We start from the raw sequence: 12,203 nt of genomic DNA on the forward strand, positions 1-12,203 counted from the left end.
AGGTTACTTTCAGACTTTGCTGAAGAAAGATATAAAAATAACAAAGAAGGTACATAAATATTCTAGCAGAAGCAGTTTTATGATTTTGTAAATGAAACGACTTTGTAATCAGGCTTAGAAAGGCTTGTCTTATTGATCATTAAAATATGTTTTTGTCATTTATTCTTTTCGGGCAAATCTTTATTCAAAGAAAACAGTAGAACCTGTTAAAGTAAAATTGTCTCAATTTACTTGCATAATTCTTATTGTACTGGACAGGGGAATTTGGTACACATTTTGATAAATACCTTTCTGCTTCTTGTGCATCTTTGCCTCTTGCTTTAGAATTTTATGCGTGCTAGGTGAAGATGAGTGGATATGCAGTAAAGAGGGAATGCACTTTGATCGTAAATAGCAGATACTTATTAAGGGCATCAAACCACCTTTATGATAAAATCCAAACTTGTTTAGTCTTGTTAAATAAAATGTCTTAGTGTGTAACATTTTTCAGATGTAATCTATTTTCTTAGTCCAAATAATCCTGAGAGAGTGTGGAAAAGCTAGCAGCAATTAAGATAGAGAAGATAATGGCGTGAACATGGTTCTTTGAGGGCAAAAAGACCAAATCAAAGATCAGAAATCTTCAGGAGGATGTTCCATGGTGTGATCCAGATCACAGTTGAAGATAAGATCAGAGATGTATTACAGAGGTTTATCTATTAAGCCTTCGATTCAGTTTTGGGTCCATTCTGACCCTTCTGTTACTTTTTTTTTTTTTTTTTTTAAGTCAATAATAAAATCAGTGTTAGCCATGCATAAGCACAGTTACTGCTATATCTAGAGATAGTTGTCACTGTTAACTAAAACTGGTAATTCTCATTTTCAAGTGGGTACACAAACTTACTTCGGATTTTTTTTTTTTTCCTTTTCATTTCCCTTGAAAACTTGAAGTACGTAATAGTGATGAGAAGTTGTGCAACTGCTTACAAGCTGAGGCTCAAAGTCATTAATGTCTTAATGGGGTTTCTCTCTTATTAACAAGTCTCATTGCCCTTGGGAATTATCAGCTTATTCTTTGCCCACTGTTTTCCTTTAAAATCTCCTGGTGCAAAATGATCCATATGCTCTTTTCTGTTGTCCCTGTCCTTAAAAAGTTGAGGTGACATTAAGGAGCTGTGCAGCAGAGCTGATGGGAGAATTTCTGTTAGAGCACTGATTAGTGCCAGAGCTCAAAACTGCCTCTGGCATTTTCCCAAAGTTAGCGTGCTGAAATGAATAATGGTTAATACTGAGTTTTAAAGATCCAATTTATGGTGACTCCACTGTCAATTTAACTATCCTTTCTCTAGTCTTTTTTTTTTTTTTAATTAAAAAAATAGTATTTCAGCTCCTACAGTTTTTCAAGACAGTCTGGAAGCTGTAGAGTAGATAGTTGTAGTTACCTAGTGTGTTAGTGTGTGTATGTTCTATGAACTGCACACATACACAGTATGGTTTATGTTCAAGTAAAACATGTGCTTGAGATGTGTATATGTATGTGTGTATGACAGAGCTGTGTATTTTCCAGTCAGCTCAGCTATATGAACATCAGATTAACAGTGGCCAGGTAAATGGTTATTATAGTGTCGCATCATATCTCTGACAGTGGTTTTGCTTGTGACAGATGCTTAATAATTCATATGAAGTTTAATAAAAATTTCTAACCCCTGCCTCCCCCCAACTGCCTTTCCAGCAGCTTAGGAGTACTTACTTAAACCTCTGTGTTTACGGAGTTTATAAAATGAGTCCACACCTTTGATTTTAAGAACTACTGAAGGGTCTTTCTTCCCTTCATTTGTCTGTTGCTTTTTGAGTCCATTGATATTTCTAGTATCTAAGGCATCCTGTGGCAGGATAACCTAAATAGCAAAAATGCAGATCATACAAAACTTACATAAGCTTGATTATAAGAACTGTATATTCACCTTCAAAACAGTTTAAACAGCTAGCTGGCAAAGCTAAGTATGATGCAAGCATGGGATGCAGTGCAGCTGGGGTAATGGGGAAATGCAAAGCCTGGTTAATTCACAGTGCAGATAATCCACCCACTGATATAAGAGTTTATTATATTTTAAATACATAAATCTACACCGTAGTTCTATTTGGTTTTCTTATACTTACTGTACCCAGCTGGTCTACTTCAGTCCTGTGCCTCTTTGGAGCATCGATAATAAATGTGCTGCTAGAATGCCGTATGCCTTAACATTTTCCATTGTGCTGGTGAATATTTGTTCACATACCAATGAGTGATGTTCCTGTGCTCAAAAACATGGGCCACTAATACAAAGTGGACACAATTGTCTGGTTTATCTTTCCAGCCCTGTAAGGTTTCATGGGTAGTAGGGTAGACAGTAGGGAGTTGATAAAATTTCTTGAAATATTACATCTGAGCTTGTTTAAACCTAAGTTTAATGTATAGTTTCATTAATTCCTTGAAGTCAACTTTCAGACAGGTGAAGACTACTTCACGCTGTGGAAATATAGTTCATTTGGTAGAGAGGATGTAGTTTCTAGGCTTAACTTTCAGAAAGGAGGGAAGAGGTTTGAATTGTGTTAAATCTATGAAATCTATTCAGAGCTCAGGGGCTTCTTTGCACTTTTTACGACATGCAGTTCTTTCACTGTGTTTCTGCATTTCTCTTTCTTACAGAATGGTTAGATCGCGTATGTTTTCTTTAAGCACATAGAATTCAGGATAGGTTTGGATACAGGTGGAAGACTCAGGGTCTAACTGCATGGAGGCCACCTTCTGTGTACTACTCACTTCTTTTACTTATTCCCAACCTAAAATGTGTCTGTTTTATTCAGATGGTCCATATTTTGAGTTCAAAAAGTGGTATTGGGTGCTAAAATGTTCCTTGGATGTGGAGCAAAAGAAACTGGATGAAAGAAAAGCCAAGTAAGAAGTTTTAAAGTACTTTTTCTTTTTTAAGGTAGACAGTTTTACATGAAATCCTGAGCCCCACAGAAATTAAAAAGGTTAGGAATTTACTCTATATTTCCATCCATCAAGCTTGGGTGAATAGAGCGATTAAATCTCTATCTTAATTTTCTGTTTACACTCATAATGTTTATCCAGCATATTAATTAAATGCTTACTTTCTGTGACAAGTAGCTTATACAGCTGAACAATTAACTGATTACAGTAAATCTAGCCTCAGTTTGCCTACTCTGAAAAAAGACTTCCCAAATGTGTTGGGGGCACAGTAGCTTTTAATAGCACTAACCATTAGATTATTTTGATTTTAATTTAATAGTTCTAGCAGTATTGGTAAGAAATAACTACTCGTTTGCTTCGGCTTTCTTTTTCTTAACATTTCTTAAGTCTCTTACTGGTAGGTATCTGTGGAGATGCGACAAGCCACTGTTTTATTCAGACAAGATGAAGTCTAAAGTTCTTAAGAGAAGACGTAAGTAAACTTTGCTTCTTCCCAGCAATGCAGAAATCTGCTCCAGTTTTTCCCATCATAGAAAATCTGCAACCCTGACTGTGATAACATTTACATATCAAAATACTTTCTCTTCTCTCTTTCATCTCTGGGTACAATTAATGTAGTACTATTTTACAATCCATGGCTGGAATTCTTCAGACAGACACTTTCCTCATGCTTAACTGAAACTGCCTTTGCCAGTCTTCCTAATGACCGACTGAAACACATCTCAGAATGAGTACTCTGTCCTCATCTTCAGTGGTTTGTCAGCTGCCTTTATTGAGCTGTGATCTTTGTGAATTGTTGTTGGTCTTCCATGGCTTTCCTGTACCTTTTCTCCTTTACTTTCTCATATCCTTTGGTAGACCTTGAGTGTCCCTCTTCTCCCCTACTCCTTCTTGCAGTCTTCTATGGAAAGTGAGAGTGAGAAAGGTTTGTCTGAACGTGACTTTACTTGAATAGCTAGCTATACACGGTCAGAATGCAGGTATGTCTGTTTTAGTAGCTCTAGAAGTACTTATAAGAAATTACTGGGTTTTACATTGACATAAAAGCAAACAGACAAAACAGTAAAAACCCCTCTTATCTGTGGAAATATGGAAAACCAGAATTTTATTCAACCAAATTAGATCTGAAGTTCTTCATTCTACATTTGATAGTATCTAGTAAGCAGCAGATACTTGGAGAGAGATGTTAATTGTGGCGAGTAATATTTTTCCTTTTATATACCCTTCCACTGTCTGGAAATGGCTGGTTCAGGGACTTCTAAACAAGTTGTATAATTCTATTTGGTTTGAATGACTCATGTTGGATTTTTCTTTCAAGAATTTAATTGGGGTTTTTTGAATGTTCTTCCTCTTCAAAATTTGGTAGGGATGATCCTGCAGTCAAGTCACATTACATAGAAAAACATTTTTATGTTTGTTTATTTCAGGCAGATTATTTGCTCAGATGCCCTTTAATTCCTGCGTTTATAAGAAAAAGTGAGTTTGTGATTGTTTGTCATTTCTGTGGTGCTCTAGATTCCTCTTCTGGCTCTGCTTCTCTTGGAGCTAGAAGAGGACCATTTAGATTATGGAGCTTTACCACTGGCTGTTGCAAGCAGGAATATCGCAGAATGCCATTATAACTGGTCAAGATTCATCTTAAAAGAAATTTGAAATAGTAGAGACAGAGAGTGCTCCAGAACACTTATGTGCCAGATACAGCCTTTTAGAAACCTTCCTCAGCCTTTGTTTTTGATTGTAGATTTTAGTATCATCTTGAAAGATAAGCTTCCCAGTCCTTGCATTACTTTAGGATGTCTTTTTCGCTTTTTTTCCCAGTTTATGAAAGAGTTTATTTAGATACAGGTAACAAAATGAAGTTGAAGTTCCAACAACCGTGGGTTTTAAGCTGCTTTTTATCCTAGGGAAACAATGCTTCGGCAGTCATATTGTGTGTGCTGTTCTATCATCACACCTTCTTTCCCTTCTCAACCTCAGTAACTTAGGAAAGTTTGTCATTCTGTCACTAGCAGTGGGGAAAGGTGGAGTAGTTTTTCTGTGCTTTTTTTTTTTTCCAGTTTAAATTTGCACTATGAAAAGCTTAACCTTAAATCTGTGTGTTTATGAAACCAGGCTTCCATAATTCTGATTCACAGGAAACTACTCAAAAAATCTTAGCCACTCTGAGAGATAGCATACAACCAGGTAAATATATCAGAAGGCATCCTGGCATATGTTTTCTATCAGCATAAAAATACCAGCAGTATCAAATAGATTTTATAGGTTTTACTTGGAGGAATGCTTTTGGAGTGCCCCTGTATTAACATCATTAGGTTTGAAAGACATGGCGTTTTGAATTATCTTTCAAAATCCTCAAGGTTTCTTAAAGAAAAAAAGAAAGAAAAAAAGGCACAAATACCTATTTCTTCCCGTATTAATCACCCCTAAATATTATTCTAATACATAATACTTTTGCCTTGTTTTTTTTTTTCATTTCTATTTGTACAGGAATAGTCGTGAACTTACAAAATCAGTTTGGCAAGCTGTCTGGTTCAGTGCAACCTGCTGAAAAGCCAAATCCTTCAAGTTTTCTGTTAAGTTGGTCTGAAGAAAACACAGATGAGCTTTGTTTTCACGGGCATAGCCTGAAGGGAATTTTGCAAGAAAAACGTGGTTTACTTAGACCCATGAACACTGTCTATTGGCTCTGTACATTTAAACTGTGTAATGAGAAGTAAGTATTCACATTTGCTAAATACATTTTGCAAAGTTCTCCTGAAAGTAAAGTGCCATATATATATTTTTTACAAATGACAGATATTGGGTGTGTACACAGCTATGTATTCACATACAGTTAAAATCATTTGTAGAAAGGGGTGTGTGCATAATGGTTAGTCTTGGATTGGGAGTAGACAAATTGTAATATGAAGAGTGATCAAAGTGAGCTTTTGAGAAGAGATGAGACAAAATCAACAACTAGTGTCACATGGCAAGAATAGCAGCCAGATACAAATATTCACTTTATGTCCTTTTCATAGTATTTTAGAAAGACTTGTACTATAGCTCTCCAGAGAATCGTAAAACAGTTCTATTGCTCTCTCCCCTGCCCCTCCCAAAAAGTATAGGAAATTAATATTCTAAATCACTATACTGCTTTTGTGGTGGCCTTAATCAAAATTAAAGTTAAAATTAGCAGTCAGAGTTAAAACAAGCAGGCAATTAATGCCTCCAGAACATATTGTAAAAAAAAAAAAAATAATTACAAGTGAGGAGGACTTTACCACTATTTCATCTAAGCATATCGGCAAACAACAGTTGCATTTTTTGCAAGCAGAAAATTAAAATAAGAAACTTATTTTACTGGAAAAGTAAAAGAAGAAATATGGGAAAAGAAAACATTTTTGTGCTATTAAGGAAGTAGTTTGTGTCTGTCTTTACTAGAGAATTGTTGCCAAATCCTGTTGTCTTAAGTGAAAAGGATTATTTTTTTTTTCCAATTAAGTGTATATCAAAACAGTCCTGCTATTTGTTAGTATATTTACTTTATTTAAAGGACCTAAGCAGCAAGGAGGATATAGCCCAGCTAATCCAGCCTTGTACAAAGTTATATGGATATCTAAGTGTCTGCAAAAATTGGTGAGTTTTCTACTTGTTGGGTGCTGGCAGAGGGCTATGGCCAGAGACAGAGAGCAGAAGCCCTGCTGAGGGAGTGTAGGAGTTCAGCAGCCTTTACTCCAAGGAATAGGAAATACCTAAGATAGTGTTTCTCATAAACTCCCTGGGTAGCGTAGATACAGTTTCTGGATCGTACTCCAGATTTTGGTTCTGCCATTGGTTATATCAAGAAACTCTAATCTAGGAGAGGAAGCTACTGGTGAGTATCGGTGGAAAAGATGAGCTTTGCAGATGGCTCGGATTCTCCTGAAATTCTCCTGTGTGCAATTGAAGGGTGTTTTTTGGAAAAGAGGTCAGGTTACATTAATGTGAAATGGGATTTCATTAGTGCATTGAATAACGTCTTAAATCTTTATCTGGTATATACTTCTAAGTGGCATGCTTAAGAGAGCAATAGCCCCTACAGAGTCTTAGCAATACATTCCTGATTTTTAAAACATTAAATATTCCTCTTGAAAATAACTGGCTTTTACATGTATGCAGTCTTTTCTGTCTTTCAGAGGATTTATTTGCTTATCTTTATTTTCCTTTTCACATTACCTTTCACATATCCACCGTGACAGAAATGGGTTGGAATAATGTAAACACAGTGTTATATTACAAGAGCTTTGGTTGTATGGATTCATTCTTTTGTATGAATAAGAACCTTTTTTTTTTGAAGGGAGGAGAGGTAATAATTCCTTTACCACAAATTTGCGTAAATCTTATGTACACACTGAATGAGTGGATATTTCGGTGTATGTTTGTGTGAATAATCTTTCATGCAAAGTCTGTTTTTAAGCCTGCATTTTCATATGTAATATATTAAAATGTTAATAGCAAACTGTCATAGCCTTCATGAAACAAGATTTGAATTTAAATTCTTACCAGATAAATTTCCCATTATATCATTTGCAATGCAAGTAGTTAATTATACATCTGACACTTACTTAACTTTGGAAAACAACATCTACTCCCACAAATAGGAAGGTTTATACCATGCAAGTGCATGTATGTATAATACAACTAAAACCAAACTTACAAATTCTCTTTCTCTGAAAATCATCATGGTCTGACTGGGACTACTGAAATGCTTTAATCCTAGGACTAAAGTATGATTTCAGTGTGGGCAAACCTGAGATCAGTCAAATAGTTGGTGAAATACTTTTACATTTTCTTTTCTTTTAAAACTTGCAGTTTTAAACTGCATTCTAAATTGATTTGATATAGTAAAGTGTTTAGGTGATAGGAGATTTATGGTTGGACTCGATGATCTTAAAGGTATTTTTCAAGCTAAATGATACTATGATTTTATATACGATAAGGTATTACAATGTTTGAAAATGTTGAGGAAAACGGATTTCTCTTATTACATCTAAATTTAACATCACCTAGAAGATTTTTTTAGAACTTCAGAGATGCTCTTAGGGTAAATAACACAAAGTGTGCGTGTGTTTGGGTCCTCTTGTGAAAAGTATAACTCCAGTTAATCAAGTAGGAGCTTTACAGTATGGATTTAATTATGCATTTGCCCCAGAATATACAATATCACTCCCCTGCGTCCCCAGTGACAACTGAGATTTGACACCTAAATTGCTGTAAGAGCTGTAATTGCTGGATCTCAGGGTTGACTGGGATGTAACAAAATGTCTTAATTCATATTAGCCAAAAAATGCAGATTTGGTTTGACCAACGTTCAGTGTTTGAACTTAACCAATGCATTGGGAGGTAGGGTCAGCTAGTTTGTTCTGGTGCTGCTGAAATGTTTAATTTAATTTTGTAAGAAGTCGCTGGCAGCTTTTGGGGAACATGACGTAGGGCAGAGGATGGGATGGACGGCGCGAGAGACCTAGCTTCAGATTTCCAATCTGTCAGACTTCGGGAAGCTTTAAACAAAGCCTCTGCTCCCCGAAGTGCAGCTTGCATGGTACTCCAGGATGGATCTGTCTGTTCCTCCAGTTCAGTGTAAAATGTAAATGTTTGTTGGGCCAGAGGGAGTGAGCAAATGACTCTATAGTCTAGTAATTAGCACACTTGCCCATAAATTGGGACAGACAGATTCCAGTCCTTGTTCTGGTGAATATTTAAGACGGCTGCTCTGAATCAGACGGAGGGGAAATTTTAAACTCTGCTTCTCCAGGGCAATACCTAGTAGCCTAGAAGATGCACAGGACTTACATGTTGAATAGCACCTGAATCCCCATATCACTGTAAAAGATCTTTTAAAAAAATGAAACAGGTGGATTTTATACTATTTTAAACTTACCACTTCTAATAAAAACAAATTTGAGGCTAACCAGAACAGGGTATTTTTTCAACCTAAGTTGCTGGACTTCATGTTACTGAGCTATCTCTGCAGTCTGCCCTCTGTGTCTTCTTTTGTTCAGTCTGACGCTTGTTACCAGCAAGTCCAGTCTGCTTTTTTCGTTATATATTTCATCAATAAAATCACCTCATCACTTTCATGAACATTTTCACTGTGCAAGCTACAAAATAATTAAAGAGAAGGCTGCAATAGCACTAATTACTTTGTTGACCTGGTCAGTGTTTGCCCCAGTGTTTCCTATGTTACTCCACTGACTTGAACTTATCTTTTCTCTCTTGCTTCTAGACAGGTAATTTATATTTAGTACACAAAGGCAATGGACAAGAAATGGATGGGTTATAATCCCGTGGCATAGTGTCAGGAAGAGGAGAGGGGACCCTACGGAGAATGTGGGCAAAGAATAGAGAAAGTAACCTGGGGTGTCTGCACTGGATAGTCTTAGAAATTTTAAAAACAGGGTAAGGTAGCCATTTTCATACTTTACTACATTTACTAAAAGCTGGCAGAATGAACACTTATTCAGTTTAGTCCTGAACGGCAACGAACATATTCTTTGTCTGGTTGAGTATGATCCTGATTCACAGTGCCAGAAGCTACGTAGCTTCTCCTTACTGTGGCTGCACTCTCTCTGAACGTGTCTTGGTCTAGTCCTCCACAGTTTTGCAGGAGTGGATCCCTTCACAGAATTGACACTGTAGGCCAGAACTGTGATTTATGCTGTTGGTAAAATGTAGAGTTTTCCTCTAATTACAATTAAATATATAAATGCTAGCTAAATACTAACTAAATATGCTTGTAATTTAGGGCTTTTTTTTTTTTTTTTTTTTTTTTTTCAGATTGTGTGGTCATCCAGCTCATTACAGTGAAGAGAAGTTTCCCCACACTTACAATTTTGTACTAATGTTATTCTCCTTTCTTCTGAGGATACAGCCCTCTTATATCCATGATGAGGTGTGTGTGATAGAACACAAACTTTTTAATAAAAAACTCTGTAAAAAGCCGAAATACAAGAGAGGCCAGAGGAAGTAAAAAGGCCTAAAAGTAACTATTAAAACCATGTAAATTAGTTGTTTGGATCCCAAACCAAGATATTGCATCTAAACTTATACTGATCCTTTTGCCCGTGTGGAAATTTTTCTTAAGATAGTAGTGCTGAGATCTACTACTGTACTTTAGTTGTAGTGCCATTTTATCTACAATTTAAGTCACCGTTTTCCAGCTGGGAAAGCTACCAAGGAAACTGTTTATCACAATTTATTTCCTCAGTTAGCTTCAGAGCCAACAGGAAGATGTGAAATTACCATTTCTGGGGAATAATTGTACATACTTTGAGTGTACTGGACAGCACATTAGCATCTAATTACGTTGTAAGATTTTGCAATAAAAATACCTGGTTTTTTTACCTACTGTTGTATGACAGCAAATGTGTTTCTAGAAAGTAATGTTTACTTTGTTTTGAAAGAGTGTGTTAACAAATAAATGGAGCAGTTGGTTGATGTTTTCACTGCGGTGAGTTTTTAAGTCATTGTTTCTTAAACAGGTTGTTCTGGGGCAACTCTAGCACTGCTTTCTACATTTCCTTGCATCCTGTGTATCTCCTAGCCTCTTGTTATGCCTGAGTCTCTCATTCAAGCTAACACCTTTCAGGTCCATGTTCCACTGCAGGCTTCACAGATTTTGCAGCTACTTTTATACCTGGAACTGCCCACCCTATTTCTTGTGCAATGGTAACTGCCAGGCCCTCCTGTCATTCTTTTGCAAGGCTACTGTAATTTGAATTTTTTCTGACCACTTTATAATCCAGCATCTTCAGCAGCTTGCACCTCGGCCATTCTACCACTTTCACATGATCAGTCTTACTTATGCACTGTGTTTTTAAACTTTCCCAGACAACGGGTAAATGAAGTTGGGTGCTGCCACCACATTCAACGTTCAACGCATGTTGAACAGAGATGCTGAATAGATACTCGGACGAATGGTGCTGCTTTCAGCTGAATTAAATAAAACTCAGCAACTCCAACTATCAGTACAGAATGCAGAAGTTGCCAAATCTATTTGATCAAAATCAACAGCTGTTTCTAAGCATTATTATAGATAAGAAAAATGGTGCCTGCAGACTTTACAAAGAGTAATAGCTTCCTTCCTGAGCAAGGGCTTCAGTGAGATGTAATCTGGGAAGGTGATCATTTCAGTGAGTAGATTCTGAGTATGATGGAAGGGTTTAAACTCTGTTGTAGTTCAATCCATGAAGCTGTTGGCTAAAAATTGGGAACAGACAAATGGTAGGAGAGGAGATGTGCTGCCCTACCTGTCTGGAGCAAAGTGATAAAGTAGTATTTCAAGCACGGGTAAAGCAGACAGGACTATTAAAGGTAAGTTGTAATAGCTAATTGGAAATACTGTCAAACCAGGAGGTTTGGCTGGCTCAGCAGAGGCAGGAGGTAGTTAAGCGTTGTATCCTGATCTAAGATGACAGAAAAGACACAGTTTGGGTAAAAGCTTTTACTTTTTCAGATACTTTAAGTAATTATTGTAGAAGAGGGATTTAGAGCAAAGGTCCTATAAAGTGCTTGTAACATGCAGGTGAAAAGGCATAGTTTTAGGCCTACCGAGCTAAACTGTGCTTGATGGAGAAAAGGAAAGAGTAGACTGACTTGTTACTTGTGTATGTTAGAGATTTCATACGTGGGTACAGTTTAGTATGTCTGAGTCTGTTGCCACGTTGTGCTAGATCCCTCAGTTCTGACGAGATGTGTCTTGAACTGGCATTTACATTAATGGACTTAGAATATACCAATTTGAATCTCCTGTCTGGTGTTTCTGTTTTAAAATTAGCTATTATCTATTATGTTTGACCTCACCTGAGTGAATTACTAAAGTTTGTAAATACTTGGTAAAATTATTTCTTGTTCTAGGTATTATCAGTTAAAAATCTACATAAGTGTAATGCACATTGTCACTGTTTTCAACAGTGCTTGCCCAAGTGACTGAAAATGTCTCATTCTTTAAAGTTTTAACTATCTAAAAGACACCTTGTTATACATAAAGGATTCATTTAATTCAGAAGTCTTTATTTGAAAGGCATATGCACTTAATTATAGGTACACCTTTCTTTTAAAACTACTGTAGTAGTAAAATCTGAGCTTCGTACTGTGCTCATTGTTACATTGTTACAAATGTAACAAAGCTCCCTTAGAATAAATTAAGGCTGTGCTTTAATAAACTGGAATAAAGTTTGCAGTTATTCAAGAGCCATGTGCCTTCTGGACACATAGGTTAAGAGTTGGA

General features: G+C 36.5%; 1 protein-coding gene across 1 annotated transcript in view; it reads left to right on the plus strand.

Moving 5' to 3' along the window:
- The window catches only part of TAF1B (TATA-box binding protein associated factor, RNA polymerase I subunit B), a 50,847-nt gene extending 40,428 nt beyond the window's left edge, over positions 1–10,419 (plus strand). Inside the window, exons 11-15 of the mRNA XM_042803247.1 lie at positions 3–49; positions 2,827–2,917; positions 3,358–3,428; positions 5,444–5,669; positions 9,752–10,419. Of these exons, the coding sequence (XP_042659181.1) occupies positions 3–49; positions 2,827–2,917; positions 3,358–3,428; positions 5,444–5,669; positions 9,752–9,944 (628 nt within the window). The 3' untranslated portion in view covers positions 9,945–10,419. The remainder of the gene's footprint in view (positions 1–2; positions 50–2,826; positions 2,918–3,357; positions 3,429–5,443; positions 5,670–9,751) is intronic.
- The last annotated feature ends 1,784 nt before the right edge of the window (positions 10,420–12,203 follow it).

This window comes from Tyto alba, unplaced genomic scaffold (genome assembly GCF_018691265.1).
Source record: "Tyto alba isolate M040663 unplaced genomic scaffold, T.alba_DEE_v4.0 Super-Scaffold_40, whole genome shotgun sequence".
Taxonomy (NCBI): domain Eukaryota; kingdom Metazoa; phylum Chordata; class Aves; order Strigiformes; family Tytonidae; genus Tyto; species Tyto alba.